This window comes from Peromyscus eremicus, chromosome 1 (genome assembly GCF_949786415.1).
Source record: "Peromyscus eremicus chromosome 1, PerEre_H2_v1, whole genome shotgun sequence".
Classification (NCBI taxonomy): Eukaryota; Metazoa; Chordata; class Mammalia; order Rodentia; family Cricetidae; genus Peromyscus; species Peromyscus eremicus.
In genome coordinates this window covers 58,355,477-58,379,141 of record NC_081416.1, presented here as the reverse complement: position 1 = coordinate 58,379,141, position 23,665 = coordinate 58,355,477, and the positions used below count along the sequence as shown (strand labels likewise).

The following is a 23,665-nucleotide window of genomic DNA, read 5'->3' as shown; positions in this document are numbered from 1 at the left end:
GGCCCACAGTCCAGAGCAGGCCTTCAAAGGATAACACAAGCACTGTAAAGGGGCCCAGGGGCCGCCGAGCTGCGTGTGCACCCCTAACTGGGTTTCCATGGTGGCATTTGACTGGGTACCCCAGTGGGGCCTGCTACACAGAAGCCCTTGGTGAGTGTCCATGAAGAGAGCGGTGACAATGTCATGGCTGAAGGAGGCATAGTAAGCAGGAGCCTTGGGTGTTTGTGACAGGGGAGAGGGTGGAAGGTGTGGAGACACAGGTGTGAGCCAGTCCTGGGACCCCTACTGCTCTGCCTGTCGGTGAAGAAAGGCAGCAGGAGCTGCTGGAACAAAGAAGCCCTAAAGTGTGACCCAGTGTGACAGAAGTTTGATTTTTCCCCCCTCATGTAGCGTACAATGTATACTTCCGCCCACTGTGACACACAGAGGCCCAGGCTGTGTGTGTGTGTGTGTGTGTGTGTGTGTGTGTGTGTGTGTGTGTGTGTATTCATGTGGAGGTCATAGGTCAATATCTAGTGTCTTCCTCAGTCACTCTCCACCTTCTTTTTTGAAGCAAGGTCTCTCATTGACCCTGGAGCTTTCTAATTAGGCCTGGCTGGCTAGTTAGTGAGAGCACCAGGGCTCACCCACCTCCGGTGCCTCTGTGCAGGGTCTGCACACCCTTATGCCCGGCTTTTTACACGGTGCTGGGAACTGATCTCAGTTTCTAATGCAGACACGTAGGTACCAACTGAGCCTGGGGCCTCTGCATGCCATCTGTGGTTGCCCTACCCTCTGGGCTTGAGACTTGAACTGGCAGACAGTGAAAGAGAGGGACAGCAGAGGGGCATGAGATCCCAGCATGGGAACACCCCAGTCCTAGAGAAGAACTAATCACTCCACCACATCCACAGCGCAGGGGCAGCTGGGAAATGTAGTTCTAGCTCCTGCCTCAGGCATGCCTCCTCCCACCCCAGGAGGGGATTCCTCATTCTGTAAGAAATGGGTGGTCCCCCCACAGACCTGTAAGAAGTGGGGTGGTCCCCCCCTGCTCTGTAAGAAGTGGGGCGCTCTGTCTCTGCCTCTAAGCATGTAAAGACCCGGAACCTCTCTCAGAAACCTGCATTGGGAGGGGTGAATTAAAAAAAAAAAAATGTTGACCTTGGAATGACAGAGGAGAGGGACTGGAAAGAGGCTCACCTGCTCAGGCTTTTTGTTCAAGCCGCTTGCTCAGCTTTTCCCGAAGTTCCACAGGACCTCAGAAGGAGGGGGGCGGGGAATCTTGTCTGTGAGGGGAATACCTTGAGGTTCACTGTGCGCTGTGCTGCTTCCAGCATTTGTGTCTTCACAGTCGTCCCCCCCCCCCCCAGCCCTGTGCCATCTGCTAATCGTATCATTTCCCACCGATCTTACATCTGAATCTGCTGAGTCAGGGAAGCGAGGCTTAATTAGAAGCGTTAATCATGTGTGCTTAGTTTAGTCCCTTTTTTTTTTTTTTTTTTAATGGAAAGCAACCATCATCAGGATACTAATCCTGATCATGTCTCTCTAGGATAAGGCCACTATCGGAGATTCCTGAGAAGGCAGAGGCCTGCCAGCCTGGGTAGCATCGTTTGGGCATGCAGGTCTAGCAGATTGCACATGAGGTGGCTGTCACTGTCCTGGCCCGAAGACTCATGGTCCCTGCTCTGAAGAGCCTCACTTACCCCTTCATGCGCAGGCACAGGATTCCACTTGCATTTTAGAGGGAGCTCTTTGGCCTGTGGTCAGCCCAGGGTTCACAGCATCCTCACATTTTGCAGACTTGGGTCCCCAAATCATCCCCATCTCTCCAGGTGTGTCCCTGTGCAGAGTGGATGTCATCCTGCCTGGGGCAAGTCAGGGAGATTCAGCCTTTTGCCCATTCAGTGGGTGGGCTACTGTTTTTTGCTGAATAGTGTCTCTCTTCCCTCTGCAGAGACCCGTGCGGACCGCAGCAAGAAGCTCTTCCGGCATTACACAGTAGGCTCCTATGACAGCTTCGATGCCGCCAGGTAAGGCACGCTTCCGCCTTCTGAGAAACTCCGGCCTGAGGAGTTCCTGCATGCCTGGGAGAGGGTGCCTTCTGTGCAGCTCTAGGACACCTTTGCTTTGTTGTCCCTGTGTCACCTCTGCTGAGGTCGTGGCCGCCACTGTTTTCAAGAGAACCTGTCACAGACAGGGCCTGCATGCAACTGCCTGTGGAGGAGCCCCCGTGAGAGGGCAGCAGACTTTGAGGAGGAGGGAGGGAGGACATTGTTGAGTGAAAGCAACAGAGATGGGAAAGGGGCAGAGTTGGGGACCAGAAGCACAGTGATGGCCATCCTCCCACAAGTGTTTAGGCTATCCTGGCTCTGGGCTTCCACCTCACCTGTGTGTGTCCACATTCTTGTGGAGTCTCCTGCCAAGTGGAGTTTTGTTAAGAAAATCTTGTTCTTCTTAATGGGCAAGACCCCAAGTAGGCAGATGTTCTAGGCTCACTGGGTTGGGAGTTTGTGGAAAGCTGTGTGTTTCGCATGGTATGGCCACAGGGTACATGATGAACTCTTCCCATGCTTGAGCAACAACTGTTGCAAGAACTTCTGGGTCTCTGTGTCCTGTCTCCCTAAGTCTGGGTGGGGCCAAAACTGGGACAGTGGCTCCCCCAGCAGGCCAAGGTTGACACACAGCTTTTCTGTTCAGGCCACTGTTCCCTTTGCCTCCATCAGCTGCAATGGTTCTGAGCATCCTGGGTGTGACGTTGTCTCTCCCTTTCTCTGTCACAAGCCACAGTTCCCTACTCAGTTCTGATGCCACACTGAGGCAGAGGTCTGTGGGAATACCTGGTCTGAGGCAGGTTCATCCTAGGTGTAGGGATCCGGGATGCATGTGTGACTTGGGAAGGGAAAAGTTGTACAGGTACATGACTGTCCCCCACAAGGACTCTCTACCCAGCCCTGTTGGGCAGCCAACCATGAAGCCAAGAGGCTGAGAGGCTATCAGGTAGATCCTATCTGAGGAGGGCCACCTCAGGAGGGTCCAGCACCCTGCACTTGTCCCGCCTACTCCAGGGGATCTAGTGGTCAGTTTTTACCTGTTCCCATAACTTCTGTCTCTTGTTGAGGGTTCTACTGAGACTTGTTGAGACAAGAATCCCTGGTGTGTGCTTTGCCATTTTGAGGTGCCGAGTTCAGCCTGGTTAGCACATTGACAAGAACCACCTCTGACTAGTTCTGAAACCTTTCTACTGCAAGGGAAGTCCCCCCTCCCCGCCAGCAGCATTCCCATGGATCCCTCCACATGGCTATTGGCAGCCCTTTGTCTTCCGTCTGTGGCTCAACCCACTGGAGTTTCATGTAAACCAACTGTTCATACAGATGCTGGGAGTTTCCCCGTTGGTGGATGCTTGGGTGATACCCGCCATGATGAATGCTGTGCCGTGGGCAATCCTGTCTGAATGTGTTTTCAGTTCTCTGAGTCGTGTGGCTGAGGAACACAGCTGCTGTCTGATTTGGTATTAATGATGACCTGTCCTCTACCATTCTCAAAAACAAGATGGTCTGGGCTGGAGTTGGTGGCACTTGCCTGTAATCCCAGCATTCTGGAGGCGGAGACAGGAGGCTGATGAGTTCAGCGCCAGCCTGAGCTACTTAGTGAGACAGTCTCAACAGGAAAGAGGGGAAAGATCACCAACAGGAGTCCCATGTCCCGCCCCCATCCCTCTCCATTGTCTCCAGCCCTTTTTATTGTTTGTTGCCATGGCTACTTGAAGGGCTGCCCAGGCGCGGAGCAGTAGCCCCTGTAGGGGGGAAAAAACCTAAGATGTAAGGCTCCAAGCAGTGGCCACTCTGTTTGTGCCATTGATGGAGCATGTCTGGGGCACAGAGCCATGGACAAGTGGTCCTGAGTGTACACATCTGGACCACCTGAGGTCAAGGTGGTTCTGCCCACAGTGGCCTGGGGTGAAGGGCCTGTGAGGAGAAGCTTTGGTGAAGATAGAAGAATCCTTGCTGTGCAAAGCGTCACTGGGAGGAAAACACTGCTCCTGTGACTGACCAAAGACCACCGAGCTTGCTCATACAGATGCAGGCAATGGGAAGGGAGCTGGCTTTGACCACAGAAGGGACCTGCAAGGCAGGTAGAACCAGGAGTTTGTGGGTGGAGAGACAGAATGGTCTCCCATGCTCAGAACTCCAACGGCCACGTGGGGGGTGTCGGGGGAAGCATTAGAAGGACAGGCTAGCCATCACTCATTTGATTGAGCAGGCAGAAACCATCTGGGGGTGGGGGGATGGGCAGCCGCAGTGCAGTGCATTCATCAGCTCATTAGGAAGGGCCAAAAGCACAGCAGAAACCCAGCCACCACACCGCCCCACTGGCCAATTAGCCACTCTGGGCGGCGTGGCTGTGGTCTGTGCAAGCTACCAATGGCTGAGGCTGCCTTGCTGCAGATGCTAATGTAATTAAAGAAAATGGGATGGGAAGGGAGGCTTAATGGAGACATTTTCTGAATCAGTTGAGAGCTTTCTCCCTTCCCACCCCTTCCATGTGTCATGTTAGCCCAGAGGCTCAGTGCTGACGAGATGAACAGTTAAAACCAACCCAGGCATTAGCACGTGTGTCCAGTTGCTCCACCTGATTCCTGCCTCAGGATTCTCTTCCACCTGCAGGGGGAACATGAGAGGGATTTAGAAATAGACACAGCAAGTCAGAATCAGGACAGCTGAGTTCCTGGGGCCACCCGTGTGCAGGACTTTGCCGGTGTCAGAGGGTCAGTGTTAAAGGTACATCTCAACATGAGGTGACAGCTGCAAGTCCTCATTCCTCATTAATCAGGTCCCAGCCTCATTAGCATAGGACGCCAAGAGGAGATACCTGGGTGGGCAGAGGAACCCCAGGGGTTGTTACACACTGAACAGGTTCCATTCATCCACCCATTTTTCCTACCACCCATCCACTCATGTATTCATCTGTACATACATACATACATACATACATATACATATACACACACCTATTCATCCGTCCACTATTCATGCAACTATCTACCCACCCACTTGTGCATCAGTCTAATGACCTGTTTGCTCATCCATCCATCTACCCATCTATTTATCCATCCATCCATCTTCATTTCCATTCATCTATCCCTACATCCACTCACCCTTCCACTCTTCCATCCCTCTATCTATCTAACCATCCACTGAGTCATCATATTCTTCTACTTATGCACCCATCCATGAGTCTGTCCATCTGACCATACCCTTCATCTGACCATACCTTCATCTGCCCATCCATCATCCATCCACCCATCTACCCATCTATCACTCTATCTACCCATCCATCAACTCACCCATTCATTCATCCACTTACTCCATCCCTCCAGCCCTTCATCAGTCCATCTTTCTTCTATCCAACCATAACTAGTCATCATTCATCTACCCACCCACATTCATCCTTCCCATCTACCCTACTTATCTGTTTAACCAGTAGCTGCCAAGACTTGTTGATTCTGAGAGTTAAAGATTATGAGGTCATGTGTGGGTTGATGGCTCAGTGGATAAAACACTTGCCAGGTCATGTGAGGACTGGAGTTCTGATCCTCCGAATGCATGTAAAAAAAACTCGACAGGCACCAGGGTTGCCTGTAATCCTAACACTCAGGAACAGAGATGGGATTCCCTACAATAAGATGGCTCGTAGATCAAGAGACCCTGCCCCAATAAATAAATTGAGAGAGATATCCAATGTTAACTTTGAGCCTCCACATGTACATATACACATGCATGTTCACCCACACATACACTCACCAACACACATATAAACATGCATAGACATGCATACATACACATATAAATGCACACACACAAACAAAAGATTTTGAGGTCAACAAGAGAAACAGTCTTAGATCTCCTGTAGATGGTGAAGACAAACAATAAAGTCACTCAATACACCAGAGAGTTGCCCTGGGTGGTCAGTCAGTGCCATTGAGCAGACCAGCATCCCTGAGCCCCAGAGCAAGCTGTGTGAGGCCAGAGCAAATGTCCCTGAGGATAAACTTGAGGTGACTCCCAAAGGCTGAGGGGGAGCCAGCCATCTAAACAGGACTCAGCAACTGCAAAAAACAGAGAACGTGAGTAGAGAATGTGAGATGGTGAGGAGCAAGGAACACACAGAGGATGATGGCCTAGGAGCCCCAGGCTTTGGGGGGCGTCATCATCACACTTAGTGGGGCGTATGACCTGACCAATAGGAGACAAAGCAGAGGAAATAATGGAGATTGCCCTGTCATCTAGGCTGATGTGTGCACTGGCAGAGGTGAGGGACAGGGTAGGTGACATTGTAATGTACAAGAGCCCTGGGTGTGAGTGAGGAGAACAAGGTGGATCCACTACCCACCCTCTCTGAGGTTTGCCAGGGAGGAGTTGAGGAGGCAGTAGGTGGGCACCAGACCTGGGACTAACTGGCAGCAAGGTCCTCATGGTCCCCACCACATAGCCACAGCGGCACAGCCAGTGGCCAGCCTGCTTGGAAGGAGCACCTTCATGAATGCATGCCAGGGCAAGCCTCTTTCATTACCACTCCTCCTGAGGAAAACCAATTTCCTCCTGGAGATTGATCTAGGAGAGCGGCGGATTGTGCGTCTTCAACAGGTGCTACCCAGAGTTAACTTATTTTCACGGCTTTCAAGTATCATTTGTACGTTTTTGAATTGGTAATAGAAAAGACGCACTTGGTAAAAGATTCAAAATGTTTAGGAGATAATAGGGTGCGAAGAACGGGTCCCTTCCCGCCTCCATCCCACCGAGCTCCAGAATTCTTCCCAGACAGCATCTCTCTTGCTGGATTCCTGAGGCTCTTTCTAGAGAAGGACTCTGTCTATATGATACTGTAAGAAGCCTCTGTGTGGAGGGAGAGGTATACTCTGTACATGTTCATGTGTGTGCACATGTGTGTACAGGGGTTGGGGACACAAGTACATGTGTAGTCATGCATGTGGAAGCAACGGTCGATGTTCAAAATCTTTGTCACCATCCACCTTATTTTTAAATTTTTTAAAGATTTATTTTATTTAAGTGTGTGTGTGTGTGTGTGTGTGTGTGTGTGTGTGTGTGTGCCTCTGCCACTTGTATGTAGGCCTATGGAAGCCAGAAGAGGGCATCAGAGTCCCTAGAGCTGGATTTACAGGTAGTTGTGACCTACCTGACAGAGGTGCTGGGAATGGAACTCGCGTCCCCTGGAAGCAAGTGCTCTTAACCTCTGAGCCATCTCTCTAGCCCTGAGATCTTTATTTTCCTTTATTCACGTGTATGGGGGTATCTGGATGTGCGGATATGCACATGTGTGTAAGTGCCCTCAGAGGCCAGAAGAGGGCATCAGGTGCCCTGGAGCTCGAGTTACAGGCGGTTGTGAACCACTCAACTTGGGGACTGGGATCTGAACTCTGATCCCTCGCAAGAGCAGCACATGCTTTTAACACTTTGGTTCTCAACCTTCCTACTGCTGTGACCCTTTAATACAGTTCCTCATGTTGTGACCCCCAACCATAAAATTATTTTCACTTTCTACTTCATAACTGTGAGTTTGCTACTGTTATGAATCATAATGTAAATATCATATATGCAGGTTATTTGACACCCCACCCATAGGTTAAGAACCACTGTCTTGATGGCTGAACCATCTCTCCAGCCCCCGCCTCCTTATTTTTGGCAGCCGAGTCTCTCACCAATCCAGGATTCACCAATTCAGTTATTGGATGGCCAGTGTGCTCCAGTGAACCTTGTGTGTTCGTCTCCCAGCACCGAGATTACAGGCTTTGTATGTGTATGGGGGATCTGGACTCGGGTCCTCATGGTTGTATTGCCTGAGCCATCTTCCCACTCTCCACAAAGCCTTTTTAAAGAAAGTAAACAGTCCCACATTCTCTCTCTCCAGCTGAATCACTATGTGACCTTGGACAGCTCCCCTCCCTTTCTGAGCCTTCAGAATTGCTGTCTACAAGACAGAAACTCACCCAACCTGTTCCGTCTCCAGTTCTGTTCATATTAAGAGTGAATGAGAAAATATGTTGAGTGCTTGCAGCACCGAGAGGCATGTGCTACATAAATCCAGAGGGCCATGAGCTGTAAGCAGTGCCTGTGGGTAGCTGGCTTTCCTTCGGAACCCCCTACTTTGTGTCTAGAAGTAAGTGGTAAGAAACAATGACTGCCTCATTCTTCTTCCACCATTATTTGGTATGGGTTGTTGACTGACTCGAAGAAGAGGGAGCCGAGACTGAGTGTGGGCACAGTAGATGTGGAAGGAAGCGTCCTCAGTCTGCTCAGTTTACACCTGGGTCTGGTGATTCATAGTGGAGCTTGCGTAGCTGCTGCTTAGGGGCATTAGTTTGGGACTACAGAAGAGACTGTGTGCCTGAGTGACGTCGACACTGAGTGTCTTCCTCAGCCACTCTCCATTTTCTTCTTTGAGGCACCGTCTCTCACTGAACCCGGAGCTCTCTGATTCAGCTAGACTGGCTGGCTGGTGAGCCCCTGGTCTCTGCTTCCTAGTGCTGAAGTTGCAGTTATACACGGCTACGCCCAGCTTTTACATGAGTGCTGGGAATCTGAACTCAGCTCCTCTGAGTGCACAGTAAGCATTCCACCCGCTAAGCCAGCTCCTCGGGTTGGGGTTCACTCTTGATGTCCTGTGTTTCTCTATTGGTGTTTTTCTGACAGTGTCTGGTGCTTTGGCAGATTTTTGCAACTGAGTGGGACGAGAGCCCTGAGGGAACCTGTGAAGGAGAAGTTGGCACCTGGCTGGCTCTTCTCTCATTCTCCTTGTGTGATACATATGAAGGGGGTCTCCGTGTGGATGAGCCGTTTCCCCAGGGAACACATCTCAGTCTACACCTGTCATGGTCTCCCTCCCGGCTACTGTGCTCTGGGGTCTCCATCCTGATGGACAACCTGGAAGGCCTGGGTGCTCCTCTCCCTCCTCTTTCCCTCACTCAGTTCATAGCAAGAGTTGGGAAGGTCCTGCTCCCTCCCCTTGCCATGTCACCCAGCTTTTCTTAGCCTTTCCACCATCAGGTTCCCCAGGGACTCTTCCGCTCCTCCATTCTCCATGGACTCTCAACTCTCTCCCTTCAGAAATCCCAAGCTGTGTGTATAAGAACAGCGACCAGTCCACTGGGGCAAACCACACAGACAGGGCTGGAATGGGAAGCTACCCTCCCCTCCCCAGCCTCATCTGCAGGCCTCTGCCGCCCACCCAGCCATTGTATTGACTTTCCTTCCTTAGTCCATTCATGGCTAGCCCGACTTTACAGTAACCCCACCTCACTTCTTCATTTCATCATGAAACTGCCCTGACTGCTGGAGAGAACCTGGCTGCACAGTTCTGCCTGCCCACAAGTCTGAAGACATGTTGCCATTTCTCCTAATCATCTGCTTCCGGATAACACTCCCAGACTCTTCTTTCACTTGATACTTTTTAAACAAAGACATAATTCAGCCATGACCATAACAACAGCAAAAGGAAGGAAGGAGGGTGTGGGGAGGGAGAGAAAGAAAGAGGAGGGAGGGAGAAGGGCAGCTAGAAACCACAGAAACACAAATCACATGGGAAAGCCACAGTCCTAATAGTAAACATGGAATTACTTCCCTCTTTGCATTAACACTTATATTTCATTAATATAATATTTTATGTTTTCATCATATTTAAATCTCTTCGTTTTTATCAGTCTAGCTAAATAGTTCAAAACCAGTGGAAAATGCTAACTGGGACAATATGCATGTTTGCGACCACACCAGGAGTGGGGCTTGGATTCCAGTTCCTCCTACAGCCAGGAGAAGAGTCTTCCTGGAACCACAACCCAGCAGGCTCTTTGCCTTTCCTTCTTCCAGTTGTTCGAAGTCAGCCCACATTTAAGTGACTTTTGAATCAAGTTTTGTTGTTTTGTTTTGTTTTTCCTGGGCATTCTAGTTGCCTTGATTTCTCCTTTTGTAGCAGAAGAATTAGGTCTTTGTTAGCAAGCCGCTATAAACATCCCTCCCGCCTGTGGTACATCCTAAGAATGTGAGCCGTTCCTAAGATGTTACACCCCAACCTGGACCCCAGTTCTCAGCACTCAGCAGCATCGTTTTGCAGTTTCTCCCCTCAAACTTATGAGATGAGTGAGTAGTTTCTTGGGCATTGCCCTGGTTCTGATGGGCTATATCCTCTACAAACTTCAACACAAAGGACCTGAAGAGTAAGCACTCTGTCCGCCGTATCTAGCTTTAAAATTCTGGGCTCAGGGTCGTTTGGCCTCTGAACTGGAACAGTCCCACTTTACGGCATGATCCTCCTTCCACTGTCTCTGCCCCTCTGTTCTCTCTGGAAGTTTGTAGGAATGTCAGGGTTTCTTTGTCCCCTTAACTCTTGGTGCTTTAGTACGCGGACCTTAGCCTGACTCTCCTCAACACCTTGTTTACTGCCCCGAGTTCCCTCTGACTCAGGAACCTTGGACTCATTCATATCTCTCTCTCTCTCTCTCTCTCTCTCTCTCTCTCTCTCTCTCTCTCTCTCTCTCTCCACACACACACACACACACACACACACACACACCTTTCTGCATTTCCTCTGCATCACTTAAAATTATTCTATCCATCACTATTTCTCCAGGGTTTTTTTCCTCCTTATTCTAGGAGACCTCCCCAGCTTCCTAGCCACTTGTATCAATTGTCTAGATAGTCACTTTGTCATTGTCCAAGGGCTGTTCGTTTCATGGCAGGGTGAGCTTCTAACACTTCAAAAAAGTGTTGCTGGGAGCCTCTGAGAACAGACTGGACAGTGCCAGTGTTCACAGAGGCCTGCATGTGGCTGCCCTCCGGGCACAGCCTCGGTGGAACGTAGATTCTTTCTAGTCAAATGCCAGAATGAGCAATGGAAGGCATGCTCCATGCTTGCTCCCCACAAGAAATCATAAACAAAGACCAAGCTGGTTTCTCACACACTCCCACTAGGCATGTATCAGGAGCCAAATGAACATGGGTATGTTCAAGTTTTGTTTCTGTTGCTGTGACTAAACACCCTGCCCAAAAGAAACTTGAGGTAGACAAGGTGTATAACATATTACACGTTAGTCCATCCTTGAGAGAACTCAAGACAGAAACCAGGAGGCAGGCACTGAAGCAGGGGCCATGGAGGAATGCTGCTTATTGGCTTGCTATTCATGGCTTACTCAGCTTGCTTTATATGCAACCCAGGAAGACTCACCTTCCCAAGGTAACACTTCCGCAGTGGGCTGAGCCCTCCCATATCAATCATTAGTCAAGGAAATGCACCATAGACTTCCCCACAGGCCAATCTGATGGAGGCAGTTCTTCAGCTGAGGTTCCCCCTTCCCATAAGGTAACCATAGATTTGTGTCAAGTTGATAATAAAAACTGACCATCCAGAGAGACTATGTGTTTGTCCTGGAATGAGTGCACAGATGGCCAGGTGATGGGCAGGGGTGAAGAAGTGGGTTCCAGGAATGCCACATACAACTGAGTCCTGCACAGAAGTGACTGTGTGGCTGGGGAGAGGGGAAGCCGTGAACCCAGACTGGTTACTTAGGGGAACATGTTTATCCCTAGCCTCACCACCCACCAGCCCTGTGACCCTGACAGAACACTCAGTCTTCTGCCTCTATTACAGGGCATCGAGAGTCAGAACCCCCGTGTGCACAAGAAGCTGGGTCACCCTGGCCTATGAGCCCCTTGGGATGACCAGGGCCTGGCCCAGCCTCTTCCCTTTCCAGGACCTGATAGTTTGGCGTTAGCAACCTGTGGCCTCACTGGAGCCAACATCCCAGCATTTGTTACTTTTGTAGTCACTATGACTTAACACTGGACAAAAAGAAAATTAAGGGAGGGAGGGTCTGTGCAGAAGAATGCTGTCCATCACGGCGGGGGGCGGGGGGGGGGGGCGGGGAGGAGATGCAGAACAGCTTTGTCCCTGGCACCGACCAAGAAACAAAGGGGATGCCCGTGCTTGACTGCTGTTCCCTATTTCATTTGGTCAGGGACCCCATCGGGTAGGGCTGCCCACATTCAGGGAGGGTCTTCTCTCTTCAGTTAAGCCTCTCTAGAGGGGGCCAGAAATGTGGTTCAGTGGATAGAATGCTTGCCTACCTCTCAGCAAGCTAGGGTTTGATCCTCAGCACTGCATACACTGTATGATGTAGCTCTTACCTGTAATCCTGGTACTCAGGAGGTGGAGGCAGGAGGATCAGGAGTTTAAGGTCATCCTCAGCTACAGAGAGAGTTGGTGACTTGCCTGGGCTAGAGGTCCTGTCGGGGGGAAAAAAGAAAAGAAAAAAAAAAAGAAAAGCAAAAACAAGTAAACAAACAACAACAAAAACTCTCTGGAAACTCCCTCACGGACACACCCAATGTGTGATCAACCTTCTAGCTGTGATCCACCTCCTTGCAAGTTGTTAATGGCGATGAGCCATTATGAAACCCCCCCAGCCCCTCCTGGTGTTGAAGACCTAATTTTAGGTTTCCTTTTTCAGAGCACATGAGGTGGTGGGAGGGATGGGAGCTCTGCTGGAGTCCAGCTTAGGGACCTGAAGCAGCAGAATGGCTTCTTGGGGGAGAGAAGGCAGGCCCCTTGTGCCTGGCCTGAGGACCAAGCTCAGAAACCACTCTTTGTGGGGCTTGGAACCACTGACTTCTGCGTTGGGGCTTTCCCCTATAGCTACTGAGTGTGTCCCACTGGGGCTTGGAGCAGAGAAGCCCAGGTGTTCGCTGGAGGATTGCTTGTGCTGTAGGATCCGGCAGGACAATCATGCACTTCCGTCCAGGATGGGATTCCGCCCTGGCATCCATCCCTGCAGGGAGGCGCCTGGCTCAACACTCTCAGGCCACATTTAGCACTTTTCCCAGGTGGCGAGTGGGTGTCCTGATGGGGGAGAGCAGGCAGATGGGTGGGGCGATGGAGAAGCCGCAGAGCAGTTGCTAGGGGAGGCTGGCATTCAGGCACACCTCCAGGCCACGCCCAGCAGAGCTGCCCTTGGCCCTCCGGTTATTGGAGAGGAGGGGCCAAGGTAGGCAGGTGCCACCATGAGCTTCCTGTCTCCCCTCCTCCCTTATCTACACCAGCAGCAAAAGAAAGGTGTCAACCCTGTTCTCCCTGGAATTTTCCATGGTCACAGCTGCCGAAGGCATCCTCTGTCTGTATGGGGTCCCCTGCCTCCCCTCCTTACAGCTGTCCTGAACTGCAGCATTTACCAATTTCCATAGTGTGAGCACTCTGGCCCTCCAGTCTCAAACTGCCGGTGTGTTTACTGGTCCTGGAGCTGAGGAAACATGCCCACAGCCAGCCCTGGCAAGCCGGCATGCTGCCGCACACCCCCGGTCAGCACTGTGTCCCTCTCTTGCCTCCTCCAGCTCCACCATGGCAGGCCCTCAATTCGGGAACTGAGTGAGTGACGACTGAGTGGTCTGTAAGCCTGATGGGGCCCAGCCTGGGAGTTCTGGTGCCAGAGCTCTCTTCCCTATCCTGACACAGACTCCCTGTGTGGGCCTCAGTTTCCCAACCTGTAAATGGCTATACTCTCCTCGTGTTCTTTTCCCATTGTGACTTTTTGGATATTTGGCCAGAAGCTACCAGAACTACTGGTCAGTGTTCACTGTAGGTGAATATCACTGATGGTCTCCATGCATATGCATGGCCAGTGCTCACTGCGTGAATGGATGCTGTCAGCATTTACCATTAATGGACGTGTCAAATGGTCTTCATGCAGCTGAGATGGCTCAGCAGGTATAAAGCGCTTGCCATGCAAGGATGAGAACCTGATTTGATCCCCAGAACCCATGTAAAGCCAGATGCACAGACCTTAACACTTCTGTGGTGAGGTGAAAGACAGAGACAGGATTCCTGGGAGCTCATGGGCCAGCTCGCCTGCTGTATGTGGTGGTGGGACTGTTCTGTTAGAGAACGTCTCTCAAACAGAAAGGAAGGCAAAGGCTGACCGACACTGAGGTTTTCCACTGACCTCATAGGTGCTCCATCGCACAAGCTTCCCACTATACACACACACACACACACACACACACACACACACACACACACACACACACACCAGGAAAAGTGCTGGCATGAATGGGCATAAGAAGCAGCATCATGGATGAACATGTCCTACCGTCATTGTAAGTGGACAAGGCCAGTGGTCACCATGAGCATCCACAACTTTTGACCCTGAAGCAGGCCTATCAGGACTGGATTTCAGGGCCACAGAGGTGGCCCCAGAGCAGCCAAGGTGAGCAGGAATGCTCTGAGCCAGAATCCAGGCATGTGCAACCTATCCAGGTGCCAGCCAGCTAGAGGATGAGGCAGCCAGGCCTGCAGGTCTTCTCAAGACTGAGGTGGGCACCCAGCGGGCTCTCAGCAAACGTCTGTACTGGTCTCCACCTTTGGCCAAATCCAGGTGCTCTATCATCCTCTCGGCAATAGCAGCCTTTGGTGCCTGACTCAGGAGTAAGGGGAATGAAACCCATCTGATTCACCATTGCCTGGGCCAAGTGTAGCAGCCAAGTGGCTGATCTCTATTTGCTTGTGTCCCCCACTCTGTATCAGTGCCAGCTCAACTTGTCTCCTTCCCTTATCACCTGGGGTAGGGCCTGGCAGATGTTCAACCTCAGAAAAGTGAGGAAGAAAGGGGATTAATGAATGAATGGTTGATAGATGGGTGGAAAGATGAAAGATGGATTGGTGGGTAGGTAGATGGATATATATTAGAGTGATGGATGGATGATGGATAGATGGATCGTGAGTTTTGGATGTTAGACAGATGGGTTGATGATGAATCAATAAATGTTAGGTGGATGATGGATGATAGATGAATGGATAGATGGATGGGTGAATAGGTGTTAAATGAATCATAAAGACAGACAAACAGACACAGACAGATGTTAGATGGATGTATGTTAGATAATGGATGAGATGGATAGATAGATGATGGATGGATGGAGGATGAATGGATAGGTGAATGGATGATGAATGGGTGGATGAATGAATGGATGGATAGATAGCTGAATGATGGATAGGTGGATGAATGAATGAATGATAGATGGATGGATGGATGGATTGGTGAATAGACGGATGCACTGATGAGTGGTTAAGTGAGTAGGTAGGTGGGTGACTTAGGATGAGGAAAGATGCCCAGGTGGGGCAGAATGCTGAGGGTCTTTCTAGGCAGAACTGTGCACCCTGTTGGCTCTTTGTAAATCCCCCTCTGAGGAGAGTAAGGGACAGTGTGGCCCTGAGTAGGAAAAGATTAGGTACCCAATGCCAACCATTAAACCATGCAAAGAGTTTAGTGCCACCTAAGGAGATTCAGCTGACCCAGCCCCACACAGCTCTACTGCCCCATTCCCTCAAAGGCAACAGTGGGCACCTGGCTTCACTGCCAGAGTTAGAAAGCAGTGCAACATGGTCAGATCGGCAGGAGGGCTCAGCCAGGAGAACCTGCTACTGTCTCTGAAATTTCCTCTTGGGGAATTTGGACTCAGTGGCCAGTCTGTCCATGCTCCTTGGCAGCCAGTCAGCTCAGCAACGCTTAACTCTTCAGGACACCCGCTGATAAAACCTGACTCTGCTAACCAAGGTCAACGCTGAGGCTGTCGTGGTGGCCAGAAGCCTGGCATAGCATATGGCACTCTTGTGCCCCGGGTTCCCTGGCCTGGACTTGGCCCTAAGGAGGTGCAGTGTTTGTGGATGAGCAGGACTCAGTGACAAGCAAAAAGGCCAAGCCAGGGGAAAGCAGGGCTACATTCTAGGCGGGTACCTAGGATAGGAGAGAGGAGAATTGTTAGGTAGACTTGGAGCATGTCCCTTTGGGAGACCTCAGGAGTGTGGATCCCTCTGGCACTGCCAGGCACCATGGCTAGGACTGAAGTCGGGTGTCAGTCAGGGACTGGGAAGGGTTAAGGATGGGACTGGCCTCAGGTTTTGGTTGCATCTTTCTGTACTATCGTTCCCGTCCATCAGCTACAGGAGCTCAGGGCCTTGCTCAGCCCTCCTTAGTGCTAGAGCAGAGGTGGATGCATGGGCCCTTCACTCTTTAGATGAAGATGTGGAGGTATGGGACAGAAGGGCCGCAGCAGTTACAGAGACAGGATGGGACCTCAGCGCACTGGAAGGTTGGGTGGGGCATTTGTGTACCCTGCTTGGTACTTTGTCTCCTGCCCTCTGTGGTGAGTGGTGGACAGGGTCCCTTCCCATCACTGTGGCTTGTGCTGTCCTGGTATGAGAAGGGTGACATATAGGGCCGGCCTCCCTCAGCAAAAAGTGAGTCTTAAACATTCATGGTTTGTGGTTCTGGGGGCATTTCCCATTTTTCAAGTGCAGTGAGTGGCTAGGTTCATGAGGCAATGACATCTGTGAAAAGAGAACAGATAGCAGAGAGCCTTAGCCACCCCTCTCATTCCTCAACCCGCCCGTCCATTTGTCCATCCACCCATCAACCCACTCATTTATTCTCTGTCCACCCATCTATCCATCCATCATCCATCCATCCATCCATCCATATGGTCATTCATCATTAACCTATCCATTCTTTCATCTATCCACTCATCCATCTATCTACCCATCTATCTATTCATTTATCCATCTAGGTATCCATCCATCCACCCATCCATCCATCCATTCAAAAATTCACTTACTGGGGGCTGGAGAGATGGCTCCGCGGTTAAGAGCACAGGCTGTTCTTCCAGAGGTCCTGAGTTTAGTTCCCAGCAACCACATGGTGGCTCACAACCATCTGTAATGAGATCTGGCGCCCTCTTCTGGCATGCAGGCAGAACACTGTATACATAATAAATAAATAAATCTTTAAAAAAAAAAAAGAAATCTTTAAAAAAAAAATTCACTTACTGGAGATGGAGAGATGAGCTCAGCAGTTAAGAGCATTTGCTGTTCTTGCACAGGATCTGGGTTCAATTCCCAGCACCCTCATCAGATGGACATGACTCAGAGGATGCCCAACCCTTTGGTTTGTATCTCAGCTTTGTTCTTCTCCAGTTGATCCACCATGCACACGTTCTCCTACCTTCTGTGCCTCAGTTTCTCCCCCTGCAAGGAGTCCTGATTCTAGTCATGAGTGAGGGCACAGAGCCCACAGCATCCACCTCCATGTCACTGTTCCCTGTCCTTCAAATGTCCTCCCCATAGAGCTGTCATTCCCTCTTGGTCTTCTGATAGCCTCTCCTGGAGCATGTCTGAGTGTGTGCCCAGTGATGCTGGCCCATCTGCAAGGATGAAGGCTCAGGCTTCACGGCTGGTCTCACGGCTAGGAGCAAACGGGAACTTCTGCTTGCCTGGCCCTGCCCATGGTCATGGACATTTTAAGAAAAAAAGGAATGGCATATTGGCTGTGAGGAACCTCTGAAAACCTGCGCTCATACAGCTCATGGACATTGTCATCGCTCAGCAGGACTTGGATCCTAATGATTCATGGCTCCCCGCTGCCCTTCCTCTCTTGAGATGGCATGTTCTCTGTTATAGGCCCTCTCTAACTGGGTGAACAGTGGGCCAGGGCCCAGTGTCTGCTCTGTGCACTCAACCTCCTGAGTACAGCCGTGTTGGGGCTCAGGGGCTGCAGTACCATGGATGAGCAGCTTAAAGAGGTAGAAGCATGGCCTCCCACACTCAGAAGGATGAGCCCCAAATATACGTGGGCACAAGGCTGTTCCGTTTGCAGACCCTGAAGAAGAGTAACTCAGATCTTCTTCCTCCCTTGGTGGCTCCATGCCAATGACTTGTGACTGCACCCCTCTGTCCCCAGAACTTCTTTGTGTGTCTCTCTGTGTCTCTGTGTCCCCTTCTGTCTCCTATAAGAAGAAGACTCGCATTAGATTCAGGGTACCCCGGGTTCAAGCTAGTCTCATTTCTGGGCTTAGTGACTTCTTTTTAATTTTCTTACTCTTAATTTATTGTGTGTGTGTGTGTGTGTGTGTGTGTGTGTGTGTGTGTGTGTGTGCGTGCACATGTGGAGATCACCTGTGGGATTTGGTCCTCTTCTTTCACCATGCAGGTCCCAGCAATTTAACTCAGGTCACTAGTCTTGAGTCAAGTGTCTTTACATGATGAACTATCTCACTATCCCATAACATCTTTTTATTTTAAGATTTATTTATTTATTTATTTCTGTATGAGTGTTTACCCACCCTTATTTGTATGTACCATATGCATGCAGTACCTACTGAGGCCAGAAGAGGGCATCAGATCCTCTAGAACTGGAGTTCAGATGTTTGTGAGCTGTTGTGTGGATGCTGAGAACAGCTCTTAGCTGCTGAGTTGTCTCTCCAGCCCTAAGTCCATGTCGTCTTAATGATATCTGCAAAAACTCAGTTACTAGGCCAGTCACACTGCAGTTCTGGGTGGACATGAGTTTGACACGGTCCATCCTCGGTCATTGGTCATGTGTCTTCCCTGGGAACACAGACTCTCCTGGCACAGCATCCTTGACTGACAGCCGCCTGTGCCACCCCCCACTTTCCTAGACCTTTCTCTCTGTGTCCCTTGTTGAAGCCCAGTACGATGATCCTGGGGGCCAGGCTCAGCAGTGTACCGTGACAGAATTCACATTGAGGCCGTGATCGTGGGAGCAGATGCCATAGGTACTGACAGGGTATCCAGGTACCTGAGGAAGAGGCATGTCCCCAGAGCTGTAATCTAGCAGTGGTATTATCAGGAGGGTGTGATGCCCTTACCCACCCTCAAGGACAGAAGGGGCTCTTGGTCCAGTGGGTAGCCACTTGTCCATCTTCGCAGACTGGTCTGTGGACCTGCGGCCCCATCAGAACTCTCTGCTTTGGCTCCCCACATTCCAAGTGTCCTCAAAGATGGGTACTCAGAAATGTGAGGTGCTGCCTCCCACCGACCTGCTTCTAGGCCTGGATGGCACCATCCCTACGTGAAAACGTGGGTGTCTTCCATGAATCTGAGCTGCAGTGTCAAGGCCTGCCACTACTCAATGCCCACTATCTAGGGTGCCCTGTTTCAAGGAGGGACAGCTCTGGGGTCCACTGTGGAGAGAAGCTTTAGGTAGCTGGGATGTTGTGAGTGTGTGAGGATGACTGATGCAGGTGTTTTCTGTCCACCTTGTGTGGACAAAATAGTACGGGCACCTGGTGTTCTCCACAGTGTGGGTAGGAGGGACAGAGAGAAGTGAGTTCTGACATGCATTTCGGAAGTCTGTTCTGATAAACCAGGACACGCTAAGCTGCTCAGCTCCGTGAGTGTGTATGCTGACTTTGGAGGTGCGTTTGTTCCTTTTCTCGTCTCTGTAGCCAAACACCCGACAAGGAACAGCTGAGGGAGGAGGGGTCTGTTGGGGCTCGCTGCTTTTGGGGTCTGGTCCATCATGAAGGGGAGGGGTAGGAAAGATGTGGGCCATGCTCTTCAGGCCGTGGTGGGGACGGAGTGGCTTCACTGTGGCTGCAGGAGCAGGAGGCTGCCTGCTCACATCTGGGCAGATCAGGGAGAGAAAGGAGAATCCTGGCGCTTAGCTGGTGCTTCCTGCTTCTCCCCTTTTATCCAGTCCTGGGCCCTTCTGCCCTATCTAACCTCTCTGCACATCCCCTCAGTCAACCCCAGAGACATGTCTCCTTGATGATTACAAATCCAGGCTAGTAGAGCACAAGAATAAAGAGGGAGGAAGTGGGCAGGGAGCAGCTAAATGGGAAGAATGGGGCACTTTGCCCCCACTTTGCCCCCCACACAACCAGGCTGTATCTACTGAGTGCCCGGGGGGACTGCGGCTAGAAGAGCACTCAGCCCGAGCAGACAAGACCTCAGCAGGGCATCATGGGAGCACAAGGGGCAGAGGAGAGGGAGAGGCCAGCACAGGTCTAAAAGATATCAGAGGTGGGGACAAAATTTGGGAAACTTAGAGAACAGGGAAGAAATGAAGAAAAGAAACTACTGGAGCCAGGGACCAGGGGTCGGGGGGCAGGGGCAGGGGGCAGGGGCCAGGGGCCAGGGACCAGTGGTCAGGGACCAGGGGTCAAGGACCAGGGACCAGGGACCAGGGGCCGGGGCCAGGGTAGCCTCATACCTGCGGCCTGTCAGAGAGCCTGCCTACACCTTTGAGGGATCAAACAACACACTGAACTGGAAGCAGTAACTAGATGCCAGGGACAGCAGGGAAGCAGCTGGAAGAAGGGGGTGGGGGGAGGCCTGGCGCCTCCTGCACAGTCAAGGACCCGCGGCAAACGGCTCTTCCTCAGTGAGGGGCTGACAAGGGTCTGGGAACATCTGCCGTGTCTGGAAACAGTCACCTTAGTGGACAAGTTGGAATACCCCTAGTCTGAGGTAAAAGTGAGAGTCTCACCAGCGCAGGGGACAGACTGCTGGAGGAGCCTGAGAGAGGCCTCTGATGGGTCAGGCTGTGGGTGACCAGAAGCTGTCACTTCTTTGACAACCTTAATAAGGCACATGTCCCACAAACACTGGCCATCCTTAGACAGAGGCCACTCAGGAAGCCAGGCTCACTGTCACCTTGTGGGGCCAAGTGTCTAGTCTCTGTGTCATCAGAGGTCAGGAAGGATGTGGAATTTTATTTGAGCAGGTAACTGTCCAGTAGCAGATAGCCAACCAGAGTTGGTGGCCACCTAGCCCTCAGGATGCTCGGACAGCAAGAGCTAATGGCCATGCGCTGGGGGCAGAGAAGGAAGTTGGTAACCGGCTGGACAGGCTGAGTCCTGGAGGTTTCTCAGGGCATGGTACAGGACCCAGATGTGACTGAGCAGCCATCAGTTTGGAGGGCTGTATGACAGGTTCAGATCTGCATGTAGCTGGCAGCTGTGGGGCCCAGGCCCTGCCTTGGCTTCCTCTGTCTACACTGTGGCTAAGGTCCCATCTGTCTCTCACTCTCTGCTAACATTATCTTCCTAAAGATGTCATTACTCTGTTGGCCTTGTCCCAAACCATCTGTATGCAAGCCATTACCCCAGCTTAGCTGGGGTGTGCAGGAATCTGGAATACTCAGGGAACTCACAAAACTCTCGGAGCAACTGAGCCCAGGAAAAGTGGTTGTCCTTAGCTCTCTGCCTTGTGATCTAAATCCACGAAAGACAAGGGACTGTGATCAGACCCTCCTGAAGGGCCGGACTCAGCCCAGCTTTCCCCCTACCTCCTTGTTCCTGGCCACAAATATCAGCCCATGTCCACTAGGAAGCATTTGGCTATAACCAATCTCACTGGCTGAGACTGTGGCCTCGGTGGTGGGTCTAGAAGTGGCCAGAGCCAGTATTTGTTCTGTGGGTCAGTTGCAACTCTCCAGTCTCTTGGCTCTTTACTCATGGTTGCAGAGTGGCAGCTAGCGCTCCAGTCATCACACCTCTATAGCACATTCTTTGCAGGAATATTGGGGAAGGCTGTGCTACTCCAATGCCCCAAGTAGTTGAATAATTCCCAGAGATCCTGGTAGATTTGTTCTCTAATCCTCATTGGCCGAAACCATGTCCTGTGCTGTCCATGCTGCAAGGGAGGCTGGGAAAGCAGGCATCTAGCTTTTCCAGAGTCTGTTGTGGGAAGTAAGACAGGGGATGGAATAGAAACTGTACTGGAAGCTGGGTGTGAGGGAGGAATGAGATGAAGCTTAGCTTCATCGCTGAAGGCACCAGCATCACTTGAGGGACATCAAAAGAGCCTCCTAGACACGATGACTATTTGAAATGGGCTTTGAGGGATGAATAGGAGTTGAACAGCTAGAATTAGCAAGCAGAGAAAGTGCTCCAGGCAGGAGCCAGAGTGCAGGCTGGGAATACAGCTCAGTGGTAAAGGACTGGCCTAGCATGTGTGAAGCCCTGGGTTCAATTCCCAGTACCATGGGAGTGTGGGTGTAAGAAAGGTTCTCCATTCAAACAGAATCCCAGGGCACCCCTGGTTGAATCTCTCATGCTTGATACCAGCTGTACGCTTGTTTCTGTGCGGAAGAAGCCCCATCTCTCTTCCGATTTGCCAGCCCATAGGGTAGGACTGCTGCCTCCTTTGGGGCTTTTCTTTTAGGCTTTGGACATAATCTATTGACAGAATATCAGAGTATCCTGTATGCAATCTGGCAGCTCAGCCACTTCCCAGTTGTGCTGCTGGAGTCTGCTCTGTCCCCATGGACAGATGACAGCCAGCTCTGTCGTCCTGGGGGAGGGGCTGTGAGCATTCAGGGCCCCCAGCTGACAGTATCACAGGTCATAGGACACTGCCTCCTGCCCCCAGCAGCTGGGCTCCATCTCCGGGTATGTTCTCTTGTGAAAAGGTCTCTGTCTCTCCACACCGTTGATCCCCTGATCTATAGAAGAGTCATTGTCTAGCGTGGTGACTCACGTCTGTACTCAGAAAGCTGAGGCAGGATTATTGCTGTAAGTGTGAGGCCAGCCTGAGCTATATAGTAAGCCAGATTGGGCTACCTGGTGAGATTCTGCCTCAAATAAAACCAAAAAAGAGAAGAGTTCCTTTCTCTTAGGGAAACTGAAGGTTCAGTCGGTTACGCTGAGAGCACTCGGAGCCCATGAACACAGTCATTATGATAATTGGCATATTAATTACCACTTGATAATTATTGCTCGCAAAGGCCGAGTCCAGGCAGACCTCAACTGTGAGCCGGGCTAGGGGGGCGAGAGGGCACTTTGCTTTGTGTGAAGGGCTCTCAATCTCAGCCTCCAGACCTTTCCAGGGCAAGTCACGGGTGATCTGGTTTCTCCACACCGCTCCCTGGCATATCAATCCAAGCACACCTGCGCTGGGCTGTGTCACAGCTTCTGAGGACAATTAATTCTCTTCTTAGCTTCCGCTGTAGGCAGTGATGTACCACGCGGGTGTGTTGTTTGTGCCCATCCTAAATCCTGACAGATTACTGAAGACACATCCTGAGAAAACCCAGCCCAAGGCACTGCATATTTGTCAATAAAGCTTTATTGGAGCCAAGCAGAGCCCATGCTTTCTTGTGTTGGCAGGGCTGCTTCAGAGTCATGCTGGGCAAGGCTTCCCTCAGAGCCGGGGCTGTTGACTCTGGGTCTGTGTAGGAAAAGTGGTCAGCCGCTGATCTGGAATACAGATATCTTAAAGTGCGCCCTCTGCCTGGGTGTGGTGGCAGCTCTGGGGACATGAAGGCAGGAAGGTTAGAAGTTCAAGGCCAGTCTCATCTATACGGTGAGTTTGAGGCTGCCCCAGGCTACATGAGGCCCTGCGTAAAATAAATAGATAAATTAAATAGCCTAAATAACTAGAGCCAGGAATGTGGCTTACTTGGTAAAGTGCTGTGTCTGACATGCAGGAAGCTCTGAGCTCAATTCCCTGCACCTAAAAAAACAGGTGTGATGATGATGCTTGCCTATAATCTTAGCACTGGGGAAGTGGAGGTAGGAGGGTCAGGAGTTCAAGGCCAGCCTTGGCTACATAGTGAGTTTGAAGCCAGTGTCAGTTAAAGGAGAGCCTGTTTCTAAAAAGAAGAGAAAGAAGGAGCGCAGCAGAAAGGGTGGGCTCCATCTCAGATGCCTCGAGGACTCTGAACTGCTTCTGTAAGCAGCTCTTTGGTGACGGTCTCCTCTCTGAGCACAGCACCTGGGGGAGGAGCATGATAGTCTCACACTAAAGGGATTCCATCCGCAGCGGGCCCCACGTGCTTCCCGTGGCCCCACCAGTTGACAGTGCCGCTGTGGAATTCTTTTCACAGTTC

General features: G+C 51.1%; 1 protein-coding gene across 1 annotated transcript in view; it reads left to right on the top strand.

The window, feature by feature from the left end:
• Positions 1-23,665, top strand: part of LOC131903476 (SH3 and multiple ankyrin repeat domains protein 2-like) — a 398,315-nt gene that overhangs the window by 237,852 nt on the left and 136,798 nt on the right. Inside the window, exon 13 of the mRNA XM_059254102.1 lies at positions 1,937-2,012. Within this exon, the coding sequence (XP_059110085.1) occupies positions 1,937-2,012 (76 nt within the window). The remainder of the gene's footprint in view (positions 1-1,936; positions 2,013-23,665) is intronic.